The sequence below is a fragment of the Artemia franciscana genome, chromosome 19 (genome assembly GCF_032884065.1).
Source record: "Artemia franciscana chromosome 19, ASM3288406v1, whole genome shotgun sequence".
In the NCBI taxonomy this organism is placed as follows: domain Eukaryota; kingdom Metazoa; phylum Arthropoda; class Branchiopoda; order Anostraca; family Artemiidae; genus Artemia; species Artemia franciscana.
In genome coordinates, this window is record NC_088881.1 from 21919696 (window position 1) to 21945417 (window position 25722).

General features: G+C 35.9%; 1 protein-coding gene across 1 annotated transcript in view; it reads right to left on the bottom strand.

Moving 5' to 3' along the window:
- Positions 1-1657: 1657 nt before the first annotated feature.
- The window catches only part of LOC136039417 (sideroflexin-1-like), a 28118-nt gene continuing 4053 nt past the window's right edge, over positions 1658-25722 (bottom strand). The window contains exons 2-7 of the mRNA XM_065723146.1: positions 24605-24771; positions 20568-20738; positions 16044-16314; positions 12914-13031; positions 8617-8801; positions 1658-1905 (exon numbers count right to left, since the gene is read on the bottom strand). Of these exons, the coding sequence (XP_065579218.1) occupies positions 1846-1905; positions 8617-8801; positions 12914-13031; positions 16044-16314; positions 20568-20738; positions 24605-24768 (969 nt within the window). The 5' untranslated portion in view covers positions 24769-24771 and the 3' untranslated portion in view covers positions 1658-1845. The remainder of the gene's footprint in view (positions 1906-8616; positions 8802-12913; positions 13032-16043; positions 16315-20567; positions 20739-24604; positions 24772-25722) is intronic.

Below are 25722 nucleotides of genomic sequence, written 5' to 3' on the forward strand. Positions count from 1 at the left end.
CTTCAGCAACAATGTTCATTTTTGATGATTCTTCATCCATAAGGCATACAGTCATTTTGTCTTACCCTGTTTACTTCAAATTGCTAGGTTTAAATAGTTCTTTCAGGCATTCCCACTATTTGATAGTCATCAGAAAGATACTTATTTTGCTCACTTACTGTAACGTCCGACGATTGAAGATAATAATTCACTCTGGGGTATCTCAGTGGTTGGACTTTTAAGACACTTACTAGGTGCGGGACGGATTATTAGAGTTGAAAATTAGCTAGCCCATCGTTCAATTTTGTTCTTCCACGTCTGTCAGGAGCCACCCTCCTTCATTCTTTACTGGTAATTTGTGTAAATTCAGCTCGCCTACAATTTCTTAGGTAAGGCGATACACGGCTCGTGTCTTCGCGGCTTGTCTTGCCTTTTCGTTCATATTGCCATCTGTTGGACCTGGCCATTTTTCTTTACTTTTTTGTACGCCAAGCTTTTATTCGACGAAAATTGACCATTTTCCCCAAGACAATTCCGCTTCAGTTTCTTGCGCTTTGCTATGATATCCCAGGTCTTTGTGTATATCAACTGTTACTTAGTCGGGTTTCTAAACCAGAGGGTTTCTTCGGCTGTATCCGAGTAGTTTTTACAAATCATTCCCAAGTAGCTCCACGTCTTCTGAGGAGGTCATCGAGGTTTCAAATTTATTGAACACGTTTTATACCAAACTTAGACTGGACTCCCTTGTCACGTGGCTTGTCTACGTCAAACCGTCTGAGTCTCTGCGTCTTCTGTTTCCAATTATTTGACTCAAGTTTCAATTTCAATGTGGCGATTACCAATTCGTGATCTGAACCGACGTCGGTATTTATGAAACTTTAAGCGTTTTTAAACCCGTCCACCATCTCCTGCGAAACGTCTCTCAGACTTCCTTGACGTCTTCTGGGTTGGTCATCGAGGGCTTCAATTTATTGGCCAGCCCTATACCAAACTAAGATCGGACTCCCTTGTTACTTCGCTGGTCTAAGCCAAAATGTCTGAGTGTGTGTGTCTTCTGTCTCAGTAATTTTACTTCAATTTCAATGTGGCGACTACCAATTCATGATCTGAAACAACGTCGGCACTTACTAAAACTTCAAACGTCTTTGAAGCTCGGCCGTCATCGTTAACAAATCAGGAAATAATCGATTTGACTTTACTGGTTCTAATCAGGGATATCTATGTGTATTTATGGATGTTTTTATGTTTAAAGTGCGTATCACCTATTAGTATTTTCTGAAAGGGGAAGGAGTTTTTGAGGTGGGGGATACGCCTAGCACCGAAAATTCTTAGGAGACATACAATCCGTGCTACATGCAAAAGTTGTAGATAATTAAGAGAGCGGTGATCACCATACGATGAAATACTATCCCAGTTTATGCTCAAGCACCTTTTTCTATGTAAAATACTTATTTCTGCTTTCTTCGACAACTCCTTTTCAACAGACCACCAAAGAAAGATGACTAGGGGATTAGGCTTACGGACTGAAGCCCTGGTTTAACTTCTATGGATGAGTTTATTTGGTATGAAAAATAGGAACAGAATATTGAGATTACTTAAAGTGAAACATAGAGTGTTTATGACCTGTCTAGGGCTGAAAGCGCTTATAACTTAACAGATTTATGGGGTCGTAAACTAATTAGTTAAAACCTGTTTAATTCTCACTATATAACATCACAGAGTAAAACAATTAAAACTAAAGCTCCTTGTCATGACAACAATATTTTCCAACTAAGCATGGCAGCATTCCTGTACCGTAAAGCATAATGATTAAAGTATTGCCTTGGGCTTTTCCTCTTCAAAAAGGAAGCGCGATTAGTGCAACATCTATAGTCCTTTATTATAATATACTACAGATGGCGGTGAGGGCAGTTTCGAAATTCTTTCCTGAAATAGAAAAGGGTTTTATTATTTATTAAATATGAAAGAAAAGACCGCAGAATCTCATTTTTTTTTAAACCTGCATCTTTGTACTACCAGAGCCCTGTCCATAAAACATGTTGCTTTGGATACTTCTTAAGTCCTGAAAAGTAGCTAAAATAGTTGCTAAAACTAACCGAATACCACTAAACATGCGCTTTCTTACTACAATTAGCTGTTGGCTTTAGACAGTAGACAATGAAGTTTGGGGTAACACCATCATCATTAAATTCAGTGTGTCTTTTTTTTATAATTTCCACTAATTTTTTTCATATACAAACGAACAATAAAAAAGGAACCCGAAACATTGCACGGTAACGACTTTGAAATAAGTAGTTTGAATTCACTTCCATTTTTCTGGAAGAAGCGATCAAACCAAGTTTGCTTGCCTTTTGGATTCTTTCTGCCAGGTGTCGTCATTTCTCTTGGCAGCTTCAACCATGCCTGAACATTCCAGACATCTTTTCAACGAAGTAGAACGATATCTTTCGATTTTATACCCTTCTCTGTCAATTTTCTTTATACGATGTGAATGACTTAATCATCGTTGCAATTTTCTTCTATCTTTGTGCCTGCTTTTTTTCTCTAACTATTAGCTACTCGTTTTCTTTCTGTTAAAATTTTTTCTTCTTTCTCCTTCTTTCAAAACACTTTCATCACATCTTTCTTTCGGTGCTTATTCTCAAGGTAGACAAGGTATTAATGTCTGAAAAGGCTATTATGGTCAAGAAGCTCTCAAGAAATAAGTATGAATTTTCTTCGATTTCCTAGTTCTTCGCAGGGTCAGAAATTGATAGCTTTTCTTTGAGCATTCTCAAATTGAAGGAGGTGGCATCAGTCAGAACTTTACCGAATTTTGAGTTGGCTCTTTTGACATCGGCCACACGATTTTTCAGGGATAAACTGCCCTTAACCATAGTGACGTGAGGTGAAGTGACGTGGAGGTGAAAAAAATATTTCAATATTTTCGGTTTTCTATTCAGCAGTCGTCAACTCAAACACAAGCTTTACGAGCAACCACTCATCTTTGAATGATCCAGAGCTTATAGGTAAAGATATTACACAATGTATCTTCAGAATATCTGCAAAGTTTATGAGAGGGTAGGGGGTAGGGGAGGGAGGCTTTGATAAACGATGAAGACAATGAAAATGCTCTTCCAGGAGAAGGCTTCTCTTCTTAGACGCAGACATGTGCCCTTCTTCGACTTTAAACTAAAACTGAACCTGATCTAGCCGTGACAGATTTTTAAGACTAGTTATTACTTAGCTGAAGCATTGCCCGAGTCATCTTGCACAGATGGACTTCAATATTTTCCTAATGAAACACTTTAGTAAAGCTAGCAACCTTGGTCAACAAATAACACGATCAGCAAAATCAAAGTATTCTTTGCAAGTAATTTTAGTAATAAAACAATTTATTAATTATCACTGGATTGCACTGGCTCTTTCTGCATTGAAAAGATGTACATCTAAAAGAACTCAATCAGCTCATCTAATTGTTTAAGGAGCTTCCACGATGATCCCCAAAAATTGACATATCACATTATTCAAAACCGCAGCCCAAGGAGCCGGCAGCTCAAGGAGATGTTGCATTATTGCAAAACCATCTACAGGTAGAACCAGCTGAGCTTGCACATATTTAGTGTTTTCAACCTTGTGTTGGTTATGCTATCGGTTACTAACCTTTGAAACACTTGAAACTTTTGCAACAAACTTCGTAAAATGCTCCCTCATAACGGCTCCTTGTAGATACGTACCAGTTACCCATACATCTTCCTTTTCCACCCCCTTTACTTAACCAAGCATAGCTGAGATTAAACTTCCTCAACGACAATGCCTTCCACGTCACAAAACAATAGAATCTTCGAAGATAAATTAATAATCCAAGGTGCCAAAGACGGATAACAAGCCGAAGGTAACCAGTTTTACCGTGACCAAAGCTAGCTTACTACAAGGGTCAAAAGAAAATGCCAGATAAGCAGTCAAAAACCATTTAAGTATTTTGGAAAGATCTTCTTATGACCTCGCATACAACGAAAAAAAGGACGATGAAGTTGCAACTATAAGAGAATTAACCATCCCAAAAAAAATCTAAATTTTATTTTTATTACTTACGGACACCAACAAATTTAATTACAGAAGAATAAGCGTTTTCAAGTTATTATTTTTAATTGCCTGTCAATTGCGGGACACAAGTTTACTTCGAAGCTTATTCAACTTTTGTTCGACTGCTAATGTGATAAAACTCACAATGTCAACAAAACAAATCTTATTGGAATCAACAAACTGAATTATAGAAGAATAAGCAAGGACTTCCACCATAAGCCGGTACTTCCTGTGTCCCCGGGGACGGCCTCTTTAGGGGATGGCTTATTTTTGTTAATGAAATTAATTTGAATAAAAATACGTAATTTTTGCTGAATTTATAGCTCTTTTTTACACGAGTGTTCTATTTTTCTGGAAGAATTATAGCATAGAAAAACATAACAATTTTATGATTTCTACAGCCCCTGTCCTAACCCCTGGAAAAATACTGTTATCCCCTCTCTTTGGGATCAGAACTTTGTGCCCCAATGATCAATTTAATCCTGAACATCTAGATATAGCAGGGGTTTTGTGCAAGCCTTAACTGAGAGCGTAGACAATACCCAATTATTATACCTCTTTTTCCCGTTATGTGTAAGTAGTTTGAAACGGTGGTCTGAAACTGTAACCTATTTATGCATTACCTATAAGCAAAATTTACAAAATCAAAATATACTTTAGAAAATTAGAACATTTCGGCTAAAGAAAACAATCTCACAGCCAACTACCGGCCATTGGGAGAGACTATATTTTGCACTTCCAATATGCTTTAGACGGTTACATTTCTCAAAAAGTCATCTTCGATAGCTTGAAAATTAAATCTTTTTAGGAATCTTTTAGAAAACATTAACATTTAGGTATGATTTCCCCTGGTACTCTAGTCAAGATAGGGACGCCCATCTAAGGACGTCCATAGTTTTTATTGTAATCCTGTATGACGACTAATTCTGAGAAGGAAACACTACAATAAGAGTGGTACCATCGAATTCCTGATTTAACGCTCTTTCCAAATATAATTACCACTACATGTGCTCCCTCCCCTCCCGAATGCGGCTATACATAGCCTTAGGCCTTATACACAACTTCACAAGCAAACACCACAATGACAGAATTCTTACTTAACGGTATGCAGAATCATATTTTTAGGAGTTTCATCCATCTTAATCCACTTTTCCCAAGTTTTGCAGTTAGTCTAGGGCTACATCTGGCCCCATCAGGGAGGGGGGCAATTACCACTGTAGTGGCCATTATACTTTGAAAAGCGTAAAATAGGAAACTCAATGGTATCGCTCTTCTTGTTATCATAGCTTTTCCTTCGCAGAAGTAGCACTCATGCAGGATTACCATTTTAACAGATCACATTTTTTTTTCAATATTTACAATAATTCAAAAGCAATAATAACAATAAGGTGCAAGTGTCTCACCCCTAGGCCACACAAAAAAATTTCTGCAATGGGTAATATATTTGAGCTGCAACCTCGATTAAAATTGATCACACATAACTAAAAGAGCTTGGAGTTCAAATTAACTTAGCTTGCCTTACTCAATAATAAAGGTCAAGACTTTTACATTACTAACATTTTTAGTCTCCCCCCCCCCCAAAAAAAAAACAAATTCCATCGTTTGTCATGGGTTACTAGCAGCCATTGTTAACAATGATAGGTTACAGATAGATTACACTTTTAAAGCCAATACCTACCACCTACAATAGGTAATTAATTACTAACCCTTAAGAGTATAGATTCGAGATTTGTTAAGCCATAGGCAAAATTTTTCTTATGGTTTGATATTGATTCACGGTGTTTCCGGTGTACTTGCACATGATAAGATAAATTTTATTTTAAAAATGTACACAAAACACCATACAAACATACAAACTACATACAAACATACTATTCTTTTGCAAGGAAAAATCTCTCAACTGCAGTCTTGAAGGATGTCAGACGACTGGAATTTCTTCTTTCAATTGGAATAATATCCCATACAGAGGGGGTAAAATTTCTAATGACAAAAGAAGCACTAACCGTATTTCTTAATGGGTGTACCAGATTTGATGCCCCTCGTGTATCATGGCTATGAAGATCACTATTAATGGAGAAAAATTTTCGAAAGAAGAGGGAAGAATATCATAGATAAATTTATATGTGAAAATAATAACTTGGTAATCTTTTATTTTTGAAATATCAAAAAACGTGATAGAGTGCGTCTGTCGTACTCTAAACAAACACTTTGTTTTCAGGTTAGGTGTTGACTCCAATAAACCGCAAGTGACAATTTTGCGCTAACAGCGGAGGTCCTAATGTAGGCACCTGGTTTCCCTCTTTAATACACCAAGTTTTTCTCTTTAGTTTTAGTATAATTCTCAACTTTTATATGAAGATTTGTTGTTCGTTCCTGCAGCATATACACAGCTTTATACCCATGTTAGAAATTATATTTTTAAAGCATTTTTTCTTCTGAAATGTAAGCTTTTTGAAATGTAGTTATAAACACAATTAATGAATCAATCACTTTATTCGTACTAAATATTCTTACAAACGTTAAAAGGTTATTGGGTTGTTCGGCCCAAGATTCTTGGCTTGTTGTGGGCCAAAAAATACAATCATAAAACACTAAAAGAACCATAAATAATGCGCTAAAATAAAGACAAAAGAGAATATTCATTAGAATACAGTAAAAAAAGAAAAAGATAGTACTACTAATGATAGCGATGAACAGAAGCCAAGAGAGTAGAGGAAGAAGGAAATTGAAAGAAGGAGAAAGAAGGAAAATTAAAAAAAAAAAAAAAAGTGAAAAATAAACAAAGGAGAGAGAAAATATACTGGACTAAAACTACGGAAAGACCCGCCGAGAAACTGCCTTTGCAGGGAAAGATAACTGCCTTGCGAGAAACGGCCTTGCTGTTAATGATCTTTTAGGTAAAATAAATCTGCGAGAAGAACTACGTAAAGAAGAGGAATACCCACCTGAGTCTGCCCGTGAAAAAAAACTGCCGTAGAGACGGTAGAAGTGTACTTAGAAAAGCAGAATGCAAAAATTTTTTTTTTTTACTTTTACCTACAATACGATCCAGCAGAGCTATTCCAGTATCACTATATAGATGAGAAAAAGGGTAAAGCCAAGGGAGAAGAAAAATAACCTTCACTGCCCTTTTGGGCTCTTTGAAATGAGCATAGAAAAGGATTGTTAGTACTGTCCCAGACAGAACAACAATATGAAAGGTAAGGAAAAATAAAGACATAATAAAGAGAAAGCACAACATCTGGGGGAAGAAATGAGGGTAAAATTCTAGTTAATTGACTTCTTGCTATCTCAGAAAGAGTTTAGGTTAAGAAAATGAAACTTTCAGGGATGAATCTACAGACTAAAGTTTGTCCTGGGAAGATATTTTGAAGCAACTACCTCCACTCCTTCTCCCTCTAGAGGGCCCTGACCTTTGATGACCTTTAAAAATATGTGTGTTATTAAAGTGAAACCTTGCAGAATAGATTTTCAGCTTAATTGAAGTACAACAAAATAGTTTTCAGCTTCATAACTTTGCTCAATTCCGTTTTATAAGGTTTCAAAGATATGCAAATACATTTCCTAAATTCTGAAAAAAAAACATTGATATGGCTCAAAATTCTACTCAAATAATAGGAATTGCATTTTCAGAACTAAAGTCAGAGAAAAACCAACTAGTAACTAAAAATTAAGGTAAAATGTTGTTTTGTCAAAATTTGAATAGGTATAGACCTGTCATGTAGACAAATTCCAGGGCCCTCTAGAGAAGGAGTGGAGATGGGTACTTTAAAATACCTTCCTGGGACATACTTTAGTCTGTAGACCCATCCCTGAAAGTTTCATTTTCCTAACCTAAACCCTTTACGAGATAGCAAGAAGTCAATTAACTAGAATTTTACCGAAATGAGTTAACTCGGTGCAACATCGAAGACTGGCAGAAAATGAGGCAAGGGGTGTGAGTAAAATGGGGTTTAAATGAAAGAAATCTGTCAAGAAACACACCAAGAAATTTCACCGTAATACCTTGCGATATGCAATCGTTCCCGTAAGTCACGTCAGACACATGCTACGGGGTTCAGAAATGTATAACAGCACTCTTACGGCTGTTAAGATCCATACCATTTGACCAACACCACTCCGTCTCTTTATAAAGAAGATCTTGAGCTATTTAAGTAGCAGATGGCAGGTCCACTGCGGCAATGAAGAAGTTACTATCGTCAGAAAAAAGGACAGGGTGCAAATGGAGATGAAGACCATCAACAAGATCTTTACGTTAATATAAATTAAAACAAAAGAAGTCCGAGCACAGAGCCATGTGGCGCACCGTTTTATATAGGCAAAGTAGAGGAATGAGTAACATGAGTTGAAACATACTGGGATTTCCCTGAAAGGTAAGACCATAGCCATTCTAGTGGGACTACATGCACTCTAAATAGAAAAAAAGTTGAAACAAACACGACCGCTTGTCCAATTTAACTCGCACAAACTCTGTGGCGTATGAAATTGCATACGAAGTAGACGAAAACCCTACAGATGGTTAGTTATGAAAGAATATCCTGCAGTCGTATTAGTACTAAATAAAGTGTTTACCTGAAGTTCTGGCTCCAAACTTGAAACTGCTATCGACGATCTTTGTGGAAAGAGGGCGCAGCACATTGGAGTGGCAAAAGTTAAAAAGAGGCCACATAGTCCAACTTGCAGCGGTGCTGCAATGAAGGGAAAACGTGCCAGCGTTCCTTTCTGTTCTAAGTAATTCATTAACAAGGGCGGGAGTACTAGAAAAAAAAAATCAGTTTAGTTTCATTGCTGCTGCTACATTTTGAAAACCTGAATTGTTTCTGTTTCTTCTCATTGGTCTCTATGGGTTCTAAGTGATGATTGACGATTTTTTCATGGCGGAGAGAGAGTATAAAAATGAAGAAGTGCATTTTAAACCCAGTCCTTCAAAAAGGAAACCTTCGAGACGAACCTAGAATTGTCTATCCAAATGGAAAGGGTTTCTTCTCCTCTCTCTTGACTCTGCAATGGAATTGCTTTGAGTTCAAATGAAACAAACTAGAACTAACGAGCTAAAATATTTCCGTTGTGTATCTCTGCATGAAAAGGCAAAAACTCTAATTCTCCCGCGTCCGAAGTTCCCTGAAAGCTTCAGCAGGGTCCCTTAAACCTTTAACTCATATAGCTGTACCTCATATATTGCAAATAATCCTGCCCTTTGACAAAAAGAATGCACGTAGTCTTTTGATTTATTTCAACAACCCTCAATATTCCCTGAAAGGTTCAAATCAGCACTCTTAGCCTTTTCGGATACCAAGAGTCAAACATGCTCCCTTTCCCAATATTAAAACCTTTCACTGAAGGCACAGCTAATTAATATTTCAGCTATTATTGACAAAATGGTTACTTCAAAATTCTGATAGGATCGCTGGTCGAGGTATGGGGAGGTGTGGCTAAAAACAACCTTGAAGGAGCGCTGGTTGCCTTGTAATTACTTTCGACTCTTAAAAAGGACAATGGAACCTTGGAATTCCAATCGAATGAGCCCCCTCCAAAGTTTCTAAGACAACTCCTTCAATACAAAGTGGCCCACGGAGAAGAAGAAAACTTACCCTTGAAGCTATATCGCTCTTTACTTACTATGATCAATTATCACTTTAAATACCATTTTACCATCGCTGTAGCTCGGAAATGATTTATTAAATCAGTTCAAAACTTTGGCTGCTTGTCAACACAGTCCTGAGAAACATTTGTAGACATTGTCCCGCCATTTTTCTAAGTTGTGATTTGGCATCCAATTCTTTAGATTGATCTCGAAGCCACTTTCACACCTGATTTTTAGCTTCATCATTGGATCAAAATACTTTCTGTTAGAGCCTCTTTAAGGGGTAAAATCCAAACAAAAGTCTAATGGACTAGGTCAGGACAGTAGGGGTGATTTGGAAGAGTGAAAGGGTCTCCCACCTCAGTTTTGACCTGTTTCTCGATTTAGCAGTGACACATGTGAGTGAACATTTTCATGGAGAAAACTTTTGCTTTCTCCATGTCATGTCCATGTCACACCTTTTGTCAAGAGTTCACGACGCTTCGTTCAAATGGAAAGACTTACTTTTTTGTGAGCACATCACTATAATACTGTTTGTTACTGCCTCTTTGATCTTCAGAGCAGTCACAATAGGTAGGCTCCTGTGAATCCCACTCTCACTTAAGGTCTACCATTTGAACAAAACGTCGTGGACTCTTGAATAAATGTTTTAGGACTCCTGACTTAAAGGACTCCTGATTTTGGTCCGAAATATATTTTTGCCTGATCCCTTGAAGAGAAAGGAGATAAAATCTGTTGGGTTTGGTTTATTCATAATCCATTCTTAGTTTGTAGACAGAGTTCATTTCCTTTTCTTTATTTATTTTCCAGCGTTCTAGCAAAAAAAAAAAGAAAAGAAACAACAACTAAGACATTCGAAAATAAACAAGCGAAAACTGTGAGAGAGGGAAAAACTCTAATAGCATTTAGCAAACATGTGTGTAATTATTGCATATTTTAAGCAATTTTCCAGTCTAATTTTATTGCTGTTTATGAATCGCAGCTTATCCGTGGTATGGATTAAAAAGGAAAAGAAAAAAACTATTTAGGAATATTTTCTAATGCTGTTTGTATCTTAATTTTGAAAGTGTAATTAAATGTTTTCAAGCACTTACAATTATGACTTGTCACGATTATGAAAGTGACAATGTGACTTTTTTGGTTCAGCTTCTATGTTCCGGACACAGTGTCCTCAAACCATTATACAAAAACTGCGGCCATTAGAAACAAAAAAATTTAACTACATTCTTCCAATTTAAGCTACAATCTGTATTAGAAAAGTATTTCAAATCACGACAAGGCCGTATCGAGGACAGTTAGGGGGTTTGATTTTGAACCCCCCCCCCCCTCAGAATGTTTGTCCTACTCGTAAAAACGTAACAATAATGGATATACAAAATTTTTGATGTATTTTTAAAGTTTTTTGTAACATTGTAAACAAAAATCGCCATTCGCAGCTGATTCAGGAATAGTAACTATTATTTATATTAGAATTAATAGTAAAACGTTATTTTGAAAAATAATTTATGAGAATTTTGAGATATACCCTACACTCCTCAAAAATGGCGTCGCATTGAAACAAAAAATAGACCATTGGGATCACCATTGCCGAAAACTTTGATAATAAGACAGAAACCTGACGAAAACCCTGCCCAAAAACCTGAAAAAAAATACTAATGGTAAGATTATACAAATTAGTCTTCAAGTGGCACATCCAATATAACTCAGCACCACAACATCTACTGGAGTCATATATTTTACCTCTTGAGCCAAAAAATTCGATTCTGCCTCAGTGTAGTTTCGAACACTCCTATGTCAGTGACCGTCATAGGTGTAAACGTGAAGGATTAGTGTTATAGATTATCCAAACTAATATAACTATCAACTCTGTCAAATTCCTATGATCAAATTCTCCTCTTTAGAAGGCAAAAAATATTTGATAAATATTAATATTTTGTAAATCATGACAATTTTCTGGCCATTTTTTGTTCAATCCCCTCCCCCAAAAGAAATTACAGGGTAGTTTAACCTGATCTTCCATCTAGACTTCCTGCGAATTCCTTATATAGTAAGAGCATATTTTATAAAAGTCTTATCTCATCTAAATTACCCTGAACAAATATACTGAGTAACATTTAAGAACACAATACTGCACAAAGTTGCAAGGAGGGGTACATTTCTAATATCAGAGGGATAAATAGAAATTTGGTATCCTAAACAATTGGAATTGTCTGTGCTCATGATACTATCATTAATGGGAGGTTCAGGCACACAGGAAAACAGTTTCCCAGTCTATAAAACGGTTGCTTGGTCTAAAGGGTCTAGCTGATAGTTTTTCAGTCTAGTTTTATATTCCGGTTAACTTTCTTTTTTGAAGAAAATATATCACATTGGCAGCAGTAAAGAAGTGATGTTTAACAACTGTAATTTTTATTTCAGTTTTTTTTTATATTTCAATTGTAATTTTTATGGGACAGCAGAAAAGCCATAATTATATCTACAGTTTCTCGTCACAGTCGTACAACTCCAAGGTCACAAAAAACGCATATATAAATCTTCATGAACCCTTTGATCTCGCTATTGTCAATCTTAGATCTATTATTTTACATTACACAACAGACTACATGCGTTTTTACGAACTCCTTACACTTTTTCTTCCATACCCCCCGCAAAGATTTTCCTAAGGCATTTGAAGCAATAAAATCCAACCATTCAGGGTTGTTCTACAAACTGATTGACTGATTACCCTTGGCACCACCAATCAAGTTAGGTAAATCTTATAGGACAGCAAAGACAAAATATGTTAAAAATTTCTCAATATGATTAAGGACTAGTTTTTGTACAAACGAAATTGCTTTACTCATCCAATACACGGCAGAAAAATCAAAATCTCCGTTTTCCAACTACTTATCCGAGTTAGAGAAGAGGCTATAATGCATTTAGAAAAGATATTAGCTTTTAAACAGTTTGGAAGCCAATGAGAGGTAAAAACATAACAAACCCGTCAATAGCGTTTGCTAAGATTGAGGTTCGAGGCTACAAAACTAAGTTTTACACGAACTCATTGTCAAGTAGCATCTTGTGAATTTCCGCGGTCAAAAGGAACATACTTAATGATCAATTCTCATTGAGATATCCCATTATCAGAGGTAGAAAAAATATTCTGAATTTTACAAACAGAGAGTTCGTTGTAGCGGAGTTTCTGCGTTTACCCATTAAAGCAAGTTTTTTTTAAAACTCATTTTCGCTTCATTTATGACATAAAAACGAGGGCAAGAGTGAAAGAACAAACTAAAAATGACTTACACATTCCAGGTGAGGCCATGCCTATTCTACTAAGCACAACTTGAGTGATGCCACGTTTCGCAGCAATCTTTGACTCTCCAAGCTTGTTTCCATTTTCGTCAGTAACTGGTACTCCGTTCTATTATCCCAGTAAAAACAATACAAAGGAATAAATCAGAGACCAAACACATCAAACCAATTAAAATAATTATCAGAAAGAGATACGTCTACTCAAAATTATAGCTCAATGATTCTAAAAAAATTTTTCATGCTGATCAATGGTCTGCGTAGCGCAGGTACCGACCTCCTGAGTCTCTGCCTTTGGTCGGGAGTACAATGTGCGGCTGAAGGCAAATCATCCGATGCCTACTGTATTTTCTGCCCACATTTCTCCAGGTGGTGACTGGCGTTTACCCCCCGTGAGAAATCCCTACCCTCGTGGACCATAAGGTTTTTCCAAATTTGAGAATTTTATTTGAGCTATTTTTTTTCGTAGGGGGAAGGAATTTTGGTTCTTGTGTAAAATATGCCACTCATTCAAGTTTACGCTGCGTAAAACTCGTGAACAATCCGGTTTCTTCGTTAGTTTCTTTCAGCTTAGCGTGAGACAAGACAAAGACAAGTGATAGAATAGATGGTAAATATATGATTTGGGCTATATATTTGCATATGGGGGAGGGGGTAAAGTATTTAGACAGTTTTAAGTCACAAATACAAAAATTTACAAATTTTATTCTTTTAAAATGTCAGGAGAGTAAAATGGGGATTCTCCAGGGTAAACTTTTAGACCCAGCTTTCCCATACATATGCATAAAGCAACAACACATATTGGTTTTTATGCTGATGACTCAAAAATAACTGACACTATTGATAACGCTAAAAACGCTGAATCCATCCAAACTGTTACTGACAAATTTACAAAGTGCGTGATAGTTTAGACTTGAATTTGGTATTCTAACGGGTAAAATTATTCCCTTTGAGAAAAATGGTCCCACGTGCCAGTAATTCAAGGAACCTACAGGTTCAAAACACTTGTATTCGTAGCAACAACATAAACTGCATCAGCTACCCTTGGCACTTAAGAGCTGGCGTACTTTCTCTTCGGTCATAGAAGTGTTAATCTCTGGCCACGACAGGTCATATCTTCCTCAATGGCGACGAAAGCAAGCTAGACACGCCATATCGGTCTTTATCGTGGTTAATAAGGTTTTGCGATGACCACAAAGGCATTTCTTCCAAGAGGGACGCAGGTTAGTGCTTTTTTTTCGTGAAATTCTTATGATCGTCAGCAGAAATTTCCAAACCATGTTAGCCAGCGCTTCTTTATAATGTCTGAACCGGGTTAACCAGCACTTCATTTTTATGTCATGTGCATCGTAATCTCAAAAACTTCTATTAAGGACATTATCAGTAAGTCTGAGACCCAAAATTACCGGAATAATCATAAAGCTTACAAAACATTACAATCACCTAAGGACCTAAATTTTTATGTTACGGAACACACCTTGGATCTGATTGGTAACTGGATATTTTTGATAAAGAATAAGGTGAGCTTACCACTGGCTTCAGAAATACTAGGCAATTTTCATCCTTAAGCAAAATTTTTAATCAGTCCTAGGTCGGGCATCATCAAACTTGTTTGATTTAAATGATGGACCTTAGTTTAAGTAAGGGGAATTACATACAGGGAGTTTACAACATACAGAAGGGATTTGATTTCCACAAGGAAATAAAAGGAGCTTAGTAATGGCCAGTATAACCTGATTAAAATTATTGCTTGAAGACCAGGAATCACCCACAAGCCACGTTTAAACTAATATAGCATTCTTGTTATGTTATTATGTACGAAAATTGGTTGATCTTAGAAATACATCACCGGGGAACAAAACAACCATCGTATCTGCAATTTTCAGAAAACCTATCTTAATGCATCCTTTTGACATTCGCGTTTCGATTCAAAAATTACTCCGATAGAGATTACAATTAAAAAGTTATTGACTCCAGATAACTTCTCATCTTGAGTATTCAAATTTAGTTTCATGAAGTTTTTCCACCCTTCTGAACTCCGAATTGCAGAGGCCAGATTTCTGCTGTCTAGTAGCGATTTTATCTTATGATGGAAATGGAGAATGTAATTTTGTCAACATTTATTAATGACTTTTGTAGTATTCTAGTTTATTGTGGATATATAGTATAACTCTACTGCATTAGACGGAGGCTTTTTTAGTTATCCCGTGCCACTTTTGTAGAATAAACTCAAGTGATTAATTTTAGAAAACAATGATGGAACCAACCTAATCGAAAAAAATAACTTTTTATCAGCGTTGTATTACTTTTTCTAGGTTCTTGTAGCGGGAGAGTGGGATGGTCCCAATAGTTTTTACATGATTTTATTGTTTTTTCTGTTTTTTCCAAATCCCGTACCACGCTACTTTTGTAGATTAAACATAATTAGCAACTTTTTAGCAAATATAACGGGCAAAATTAATATTTCAATCACGTAAACTTATTTTTTACTTATCAACAATCAATTACTTTTCTTAGGCATGGGTTTGCAAGGGTTAGGAGGTTAAAAGAATTGTTAAGGATTGCTTTGTTTCTTGCTGTTTTTCAAATCTTCTGACCAACATTCATAAAATGGTGTAAAACTATGAAGTTGGATAGTCCAAATCAGCATTGTTAATGAAAATCCCATACACAGGGTCGCAATATATTGCGACCCTGTTGTTATTGCGCAATGTTGTCTGTAACTCATACAAGAGTGCTATAATAACAGCCATGAGATTGGAAGATGTTTCTGTAAATTTCATCAAAAAGTACAACGGAACAAACCAGAAGAGAAAAATTGTGAATTAAAAAAAAAATACATAGCCCCCATTCCCTTTTTTACATTGATACTTATTTTAATTCGGCATTAATTTCTTTAAACTTGATACAGGCCACCTTAAAAAAAGTTAATGACAAATATAATGAAAGCGCTAAAGTTATGCCTCTAGAACTGTGGCTAAGAGCTTATACTAAATCTGGAAGTTTCTACCTCCTTTAATAGGAGGTAGAAATACAGTAAAATTTCAGCCCTCCCATTCAGAGCACGAATACCACGAGAGATGTTAAAATTTAAGCTTCATCAAAATCTATCAAATCGTCTCACCTGAATTTCTTGTCTCCTCATCATAGGGATATTAACACAATTTGCGGCTGCCACAGCCACAAAAGGAACGCATCGACCAATCAATGGTGGCATCGCCTTTGTTAATCTGTTTAACCCAAGAGCCGTTCCAAGAGCACCACCTGTTGCCAAGGCATATGACGTTAATAACTGCTTGTTAGATATGTCAGAGCCACCACTTCGGTTTGTGTAATTGACAATTGCGTTGAAAGATTGATTAAACCATTGCCAAAAGACAACCTCCTTTGTTGTTCTAAAACAGATTCAAACAGTCATATCCCTACATCAATAAGCATTCATGTTTTATAGTTAGTACTTTTTAAAAAAATACTCATCTGCCGTTCGTGTTTTCACTTTCACCACTGACTCAAGGGCGTAAACATAACAAATTGAGATACCTTCTTCATCAGGGTTGCCACTATACTAAAATAATACTCGCTAAAAAACCACATGGCGATGAAAAGTAATTTATTAAAGAATGATTTCAGAAAAAGTTCTTCCACACAAAATAATTGGCTTAAAAGTCAGCTAAATCTAAAGCCAACCAAACCCTTGCCTTAAATTGGACTTAAGGCAGACAGTACAATTTGTTTTGATTAGCGCGTCGAATATGTCAATTATAGTTGCGAATGCGTAAATAGAAGAAAGGGGGGCGGGGGGAAATAGTGAAAACCGAGGTAAAAAATGTCACTGATAACAGAAGGGCTATTAATCACGATTTTCCCAAAATCGCTAGGTACTTACCTTTTTTCAAGAATCATATTCATAATCTCCAGTAACTTATCTCTAACCCCAAAACCACCACATTAAAAGAACTCGTTTACCACACTATCAGCATCCGGGGCTGTATTATTTTTCAATCCTTTTATCACTCTCACTAATTCTTCCTCACAAAACAAATCTTCCTTCACATCCAAAACGTCGTAAACTTTTTCATTCTTTTCTGTATCTTTTGCTTAAACTCTATTAAAGTGTAACTATCACATTGTCAAAATGTTCTTCCCATCTCTCTTTACCTTTTTCTTTATCACATGTTGTGGGCCGGTTCCTATCTATAACTGAGACAGGTCCAGATTGACTATTCCCTCTCAATTTAATTTATTTATTTAACATTCCCTCTTAATTTATTAATATGCTAGTACATTGTTTACCATTATGCCGTCTGGCTGCAATTTCCGGATCTTCAGCAACTTTATCCATTGCCTCTTCACACCTCCTTAATTCATATTTCAATGCTTTCTCCACATTTTTTTACATTCCTCTTATTTTCATATGGTCTATCATTCAAATATTTCTTGCACAAGACCCTCCTACCTTCTTCCCTAAGGCACCATCTGCGACTTCACAAACTATTTTTCTAAAATTTATTCTATCCATCTTCTACATTGTCAAATTTTAAACTCCCCAGTTTAATATTCAACTGTTACTGGAAAATTTCGCTCGGATTCTCATCCTGAAGTCTAGCAACATCTTAGCTTCCCGGAAGATAGTTACTCTTAATAGTTACTCTTCCTAAGTTTCAGCTTATATTAACCTTAGACACTACTAGATAATGACCTTTACTTTTAATATCAATAGCAGCACTCTTATATACCCTAGAATCTTGTACTAATCCAGACAGTCTTCAGTTTACAATAACATAGTTAATAAGGTTAGCTGTCTCACCACCAAGTAAACGCCATGTTAACTTATGGGCTATTTTACGATTTGGTTGTAACTAGGTTATTATACCTACAAAATTGCAACAGTCTGTAACCATTGCCGTTTTCTTTTCCTACACAAAATTTACCTAGGGTAGGATACATTCTATCCCTATTTCTTCCGACAAGGGCATTAAAATCTCCTAATAAAAATGCCCTATTTCTACCTTAGACCTTGTCTATTTGTTGCTGTGGCTGTAAATAAAATTTATCTGAATAGCTACTATCTCCATTAGTCGGTTCTACAGGGGCATATACTACTATAACTGATGCACTGCACCTTTAAGTCATAAAATGAGCCACTAGAATTCTATTATTAATACCTTCCCAACTCTGTGTCAGCGTAAAGTCACAGCTCTGATGGAAGTGAAATCTTGATTCCATCTTAACTAAAATAGACTTTATTTCCTAAGAATTTGTTTTCACAGTTTTAAAGTTTTAAACTTCTGACGAACAAATTAACTTCTTGTTTATTTAACTGATGTAACTTCTTAGGTTTTTTTTTCGAAAACAGTTTTATTTTGTTAGAACAAATATAACGCCATATTTTCCAATTTTCACTCTTTGTGCTGGGGCAAGGCATATTTTCAACAGTTTTGCATAGAGCTATCTTCAAGCTTCAAACCTTCAAAATAAATCGAAAACTCAATTACTTTTTTTTATTTCCTGGTATACTAAATCTAAGAAAAATAAAAATAAAAATTACGAACAGAAATGTGTTATTATGACATCTAATCTCCAGCCACCTATTTCTATAATATATAAATTGTTGGGTTTTCCGTTCCATCTGCCCAAGTCTGTTCCAAACAGCTTCCTCGTCCTTCAATTAAATAAAAAAGACTAATAAGGTACCAGATTCCTTACGTTGAAAATAAATTTAATTTGGCTGAATCCATCTCCAGTTCAAAGATCGTTCTTCTATAAAAAAGTTTCTAGAAGATTAAACTTTCAGCATAAAGAGTCAACTACATTTGTTTGGATTCGGAAAAAAGAGGTGGACAATACTGTATTACCAGGGAAAATAAACTATTCTTCCAGGTTGAGAAACCTTGCTTCCGTTGTATCCGATTTACCGCTATGAACGAAAAAAATGGAGCATTTCTGTTCGTGCCTGAAGATTTGGCACTAAAAACTGCAGCGGACGTACGTAAACAGTTGTCTACGAAGAAAAAAATATCAAAAAGTGGAAGCGTGCAGGCAACAGCCACGCTGAGGTCTAGTAGACTTTTCACCTGATTAAACATACCTTATCATACCCTTTGCAATGCAGCTGGGTCCAGGCTGTAGCCAGCACTTCGTCAAGGCGGGGGTGGGGGCCTAAGAAAACAATCAAAAGAAGCTACGTGCGAAGACAAATAAGTTTCATGCAAAATCAAGAGAATGATACTTAAGATTTTCAATGGAACATAAAATTATAATGGTAGTTAGAAAACCATGGAATGTTAAGTGAGGAGCAATTACTTAAACATATATATAATAAAGACACTGCAAAAATTCCAACTGTCAAAATTATTTTTTTCCGTAAAGTTTTCGCCTTGCATCACTTTTAGTGGAAAACGTTTAAGTTCACAAATATTTTATAAAAGCGAAAGTTCAAACTAACCCAAGGTTCCCAGTAATAATTTTAGGGTTGTCTCCACCATTTTAAAATAAAAAATATGTGCAAGACTTCTTATTTACAGACGTGTAGGCAAAAATACAGGTGGAATTTTGAGAGCGAAATTTTTAAATTCTTGAAATCCACAAAAAGTATTTCCTTGGAAAGACCCACAAAACATTTATCCAGAACGAAGTACGATCGAATGTCCAATTTTATTGCACACACTGTGTAAAAGTTGATAAGTTACATGCCTGCCAAATGAAGAAATTGCGTAATTTTTCACCAGAATTCAAATCAGAGTAGCATTCAGACAAAGCTGAAACGTTTAACGAAGTTTAAGCATTTGAACAAGGAATGGCTCTCTCTCAGAAAAAGTGGTGCTTGCCCAGCGTGGTGGAAGTGCGACAAGAGTTTCGGGAACTGTGCTAAGGATGACAAAACTGTGCGGCACACGCGGAGTTCCGAGATATACACCAGGTGGCGAGAAGTCAGCGTCCCCTTCAATGGAATCCTCACTTTCGTTGTTTTTCCCTCAATCTTTTAAGTTTTATACTAGTCGTATTAGAAAAAAAATATGACCCAGAAGGTTTCAAATTATTAAGGAAATATGTGTAAGTATCATCATTTAACACTGGAATTGCTCAACCCTCAAAATTCAACTCATCATGAATATTTCCTTCTAAACTAAAAACTCTTTAGAAAAGAATATCTTCCTGGCATGTTTTCGGTAAAACTACCTCTCTCATACAATCAGGTGAAAATAGTTAGTGTCTGTATAGCAAAACTTATACACAAGTTTTATATCTTCAATGCAAAATTTCTGCAAAACTGTTTACCCAAATATCATTTTAATTTCTCTGTAAATTTGATTAGCTTTTGTTTCCCTCAAGTGCTCCAATAGAGCTTACTTTTTCTACTGGTTTCGTACTTTTTTTCTTCTCGATTTGATTATAAGTTGCAGGACTGTTATTTTAGTCTTTCCCAATAGATAACTTAGCTTATTAAAAAAATATCGTTTTTTAATATATATATATATATATATATATATATATATATATATATATATATATATATATATATATATATATATATATATATGTATATATATATATATGTATACTAATTAAGAACAAAATCAATATTAAAGAAGTGCTTACTTATAGAGCAAAAGCATACAATACAATTGTAGTTAAAGAAACTACTTACTTATAGAACGTAAGCATGCAGCCAGTAATAACCATATTCATAGGGACTTGAGCACTCATCCGTCCAATCAACCACATCTTTTCACCAGTGTCAGGGTGGAATGCTGAGTCATAGATGCTTTTAGCATCCCACAATTGGTTTAAAGTGAGTCCAGATGCATCGCCAGTCCGTCTTATTAAAATAAAAGATAATAGGATGAAGAATAGTGCAAACACAACAATTATAAACGAAAATAGACACCCGTTTGCACAAATCTATTCACCGGCTTTTGAGGCAACAATTGCAATCAATAAACAAATACTACTACTACTACTACTAAGAACTCACCACAGCACCAAGTCGCCTGAGACCAACACAGCTACGCACGCTCCCCCTCCATCCGAAGCCATTCAAAGTCTCCCTTTTTACAAACTCCCGGAAGTTCCCATTTTCCTTAAGTTTTCTTTACGACATCCTCCCACCCCAACAAAGGATGATCTGCTTTCCGTTTAACCCGAGACATAACCAAATACAGAAGCAAGTCAGCCCTGCCATTGAATATCAACATGTAAGAAAGGAGCAAATCTGATTTTTTTTTTTTTTTTTTTTTTTTTTTACCAATGAGAGAATAATTATAGTTAAGGGGCACACGTGATACAATTTCTTTGCCTCAGTTCCAAACCCTCAAAACGAAATGACAAACTCAACTGAAATCAAACAGTTCGTGGTAACGAACTGTAGTAAGGAGCGACCCGGCTCAATAGTAAACGAAACTCTAAATAACGGAATTTTGATACTAAAATATACATCAAAAGAATTGGATTTTCCTGCTGATTTTAAATATATAGGTTTCATCAAATTTAGTCTTTGTCATCAAAAGTTGCGAGCCTGGGAAAATTTGCCTTATTTGGAAAATAGGGGGAAACACCCCCTGAAAGTCACGGAATCTTAACGAAAATCACACCATCGCATTCAGCGTATCAGAGAACCCTGTAGCAAACATTTCAAGCTCCTATCTACAAAAATGTGGAATTTCGTATTTTTTATCAGAAGACAGATCATGGGTGCGTGTTTATTTGTTTGTTTGTTTTTTCTTTTCCCCAGGGGTCATCGTATCGAACAAGTGGTCCTAGAATGTCGCAAGAGGGCTCATTCTAATGGACATGAAAAGTTCTAGTGCCCTTTTTTAGTGACCAAAAAAATTGGAGGGCACCTAGACCCCCTCCCACGCTCATTTTTTCCCAAAGCGAACGGATCAAAATTTTGAGATAGCCATTTTGTTCCGCATAGTCGAAAACCAAAATAACTATGTCTGGAGATGACTTACTCCACACCAGTCCCTGGGGGAGGGGCTGCAAGTTACAAACTTTGACCGGTGTTTACATACAGTAATGGTTATTGGGAAGTGTACAGACGTTTTCAGGTTGTTTTTTTTTTGGCTTGGGGGTGGTGTTGAGGGGCGTGGGCTATGTGGAAGGATCTTTCCTTGGAGAAATTTGTCTTGGGGAAAGAGAAATTCAATGAAAAGGGCGCAGGATTTTCTAGCATTACTATAAAAGAAACAATGAAAAAATAAACACGAAAAAGTTTTTTCAACTGAAAGTAAGGAGTAGCATTAAAACTTAACACGAACAGAGATTATTACGCACATGAGGGGTTCTCAAAATACTTTAGCATAAAGAGCGAGGTATTTAGGAGGAGATAAATACCTCGCTCTTTATGCTGAAGTATTTTTAGTAATTTCAACTATTTTTTCTACGGCCTTTGTGATTCAGGGGTCATTCTTAAAGAATTGGGACAAAACCTAAGATTTAGTGTAAAGAGCGAGGTATTGACGAGGGGACAAACCCCCTCTTATACATAATAAAAATATAAGAATATGAAAGTTTGTTACGTAAGTTAATTCCTAAGTTACGTATATTTTTTACTAACAAAAACGTCCGTTAAAAATTAAAAGCTCTAGTTGCCTTTTTAAGTAACAGAAAAATTGAGGGCAACTAGGCCTCCTTCCCCACCCATCATTTCTCAAAATTGTCTGATCAAAACTAAGAGAAAGCCATTTACCCAAAAAAAGAATTAATATGCAAATTTCATTTTAATAATTTATGTGCGGAGAGCCAAAATCAAACATGCATTAATTCAAAAACGTTCAGAAATTAAATAAAAAAAACTAGTTTTTTTAACTAAAGTAAGGAGCGACATTGAAACTTAAAACGAACAGAAATTACTCCTTATATGAAATGGGTTGTCCCCTCCGCAATCCCTCGCTTTTTACGCTAAAGTTTGACCCTTTACCACAATTCTACTTTTTAAAACAATTAAAAATTTTAGCGTAAAGAGCGAGGCGTTGAGGAGGGGACAACCCATTTCATATACGGAGTAATTTCTGTTCGTTTTAAATTTCAATGTCGCTTCTTGCTTTCAGTTAAAAAAACTAGTTTTTTTTTTATTTAATCACGAATAGAAATGACTAGTAACAATATACGGAAGTAAGTTTGGACTACTGAGAAATCCTCCTTTTTAGGACTTTTATAATTATACAAGAGACAATCTGGTGTACCAGAGACAATCTTTTGTCATTTTTGTGTGCTTATTCTGATTATCTACAGTGATTGCAGTATTTTAGAGATTATTAAAACGTGAGTTTCATCTATTTGTTTCTTTTGTGCGTGTGTATGTGTTTTATCTTCTTTTTATTTATTAGTTACGTTTGATTTAAGTTAGGTTTAACTTTTTTTTTCTTGTTGATAAATGCTCCTGGACATGGATTCGAAATATTCGGATTTCCACATTTGAAGTCAAAATACTCAGGTCTTTTTTCACTGATTTATTTAAATTTCCCCTATTTTCCCTTTCTTGAATGTTGTATGTTTTCTTTGTTTTACTATTTAAATTTTAGGAAAGGGTTTTGGCAGTGAAGCCAGAGAACTGTCATACATCTTAAGCCCTCTCAGATTTAGTTTTAATTTCAATCTATAACAAGTGTCTGCCAGCATGCAAGGTAGAAGAGAGCTTTACCCAAGAAAGCAAAACATGGGTTGAAGAAACGAAAGCTTGGCTTAACAGCTTCAGATAGTCCCCTCTAATGACAGATTATTAGACTCTCCTTCAGCTCGCATACCGAACGCTCAGCCTCAAAGAAAAACAAGAAGCATCTTTTTTGTCCCTAGACAATAAGTAGTAGGGAAAATACTTTATTTAGAAGTCCGAGGTTAAAAGCTTTCCATTTTCTCACAAAATATCAAATTTTAAGGCAAAAGAAACACAAGACAAAGCCAAGTGTTATTCTTCCAGCAGGACTAATTTACACCTTATATTTTCTGAGGTGGGAGAGGAAGATTTTCTCTGCAAAGCTAGAGTTCTTCAAATTTAACAACATCAATTGGAATAATTAAAAATTGAAAAATTAGAGCATTTTTTCAAGGCTAGAACTCCATTTTTGCAGGTTTAAACTTTTCTATAAAAAAAGCTGGAGGCTGCAAATTCCATATTGTAACTAAGAGCAAATAAACATAAAAGCTTCATAACTTTTAATACTGCTGAGTTGGAATGCTGTCTTTTCAACTGCTTGGGAGATGTGTGGTTTCTTTGAAACTGAAACTCCTTACCGATCACATTATAACTTAGACTAAATTGGTTGTATCTAAACAACAACAGTCCCCCCCTACCTCACAGCAGGAAAAGTCTAACAAACCTCTAAGGGTCAGACTTGTGCCCCCATTGAAAAAACGATTGAACAAACACTGCCACCAAAGTTCAAAACTAAATACACTATCATAAACTGCTATCCAAGCTTAGGGCTAAAAGATAAGAAAAACAGAAGGGTTTCAGCACTGTTGGAAGTTCAATTAATTAAGCTATTGAAGATCTTAAAAAAGAATAAAGAAAAGAAAAAAAAATTCCATACTTGTTTTCTGTGAAAATTTTCAAAAATGTTTTCTTCAATAATTTAATTATGATTTTATCAAACAAAAAACAATCTTCTTAAAGCTAGATAACAAAGGAGGGGGGGGGGGTCGTCTGAACCCCTGAAAGGGAGGTTTACAAGAGTTTCCTACCTATACTTGTTCACAATTTCCTTGGCCCTATCTAGTTCTGAATCTGAGCAGAGAACATTTAAGGGGTTTGTAGTAGTAAAAAAATGTTTTGCTCTTCCCCAATAAGTACTTTGATCCCACCGAGGTGCATCCAAGTTAACATTCTTTGGCTGCTCATCTCCCATTTCCTGAAAAAAAGAGGTAAAGTTAAAAGACTGCAATAAATGCAATAGATGTTTAAGAACCTACTTATTCTGTTTCAAAATATCTCCACTAAAAAAAAAAAAAAAAAAAAAAAAAAAAAAAAAAAAATTCCTGGCACTCTCCTTAAGACTAAAACCCATATGTATCAATTCAAATAGCAAAACAGAGAGTCAAGCCCCAACCAATCCAAGTTTTCTTTAGCATTTCCTATCAGGGAGATGAAAATGGACACAAACGCAAGGTGGAACAAACTATCATAGGTAGCACAATAGCGCGTCCCAGCTAAAGAACAAAGCGGGCTCATATTTTTGTTTCCATGGCACTAAGTATGGAAGGAGTTATTGTAGAAACTCAAGAAGGGGCTCCTTCATAGAAAATTTGAGTACTCTTTTCAGAGTTGAAAGTGATTGGAGGGCAGCCAACCCCCTCCCATGCCCCCCTTTTCCTCAAAAGACATGTAATGAAAATTTTGAGCAGGCAATTTTATTCAGTATAGATAAGGGGTTCAGAAACTGTGCCTCTGGGGATGATATAGCCCCTGAAGAAAGGGCAGCAAGTTATGCAATTTGCCCATTGTGTGCATTTAGTATTTGCTATTGCAAAATGTGGGAATGTTTGATTCTTTGTCTCTAAAAAGGCTAGGGTTATTAAGCTAAAGCTCCCAGTGAATGTTGAGGGGAGTGTCAAACTAAATCAAAACACAATATGTGCATTGCAAGTTGTCAAAAAAGCAAATTTTGCTCTTTATTTGTCCCTTTCACTACAGAAAAAAAATCAACAACACATCCCTTGTAGTTTTCCCTTTTTAACTATTTCGTACTGACATTACCCAAGTTTTCTACTGTTTTAGCTTGATTTGTCCCCCTCCCCCTTTTTGTATGTCCCTTTAAATGTTTCTTAATAGTACATATTATCTAGTTCCTTCCTAGCTTTAT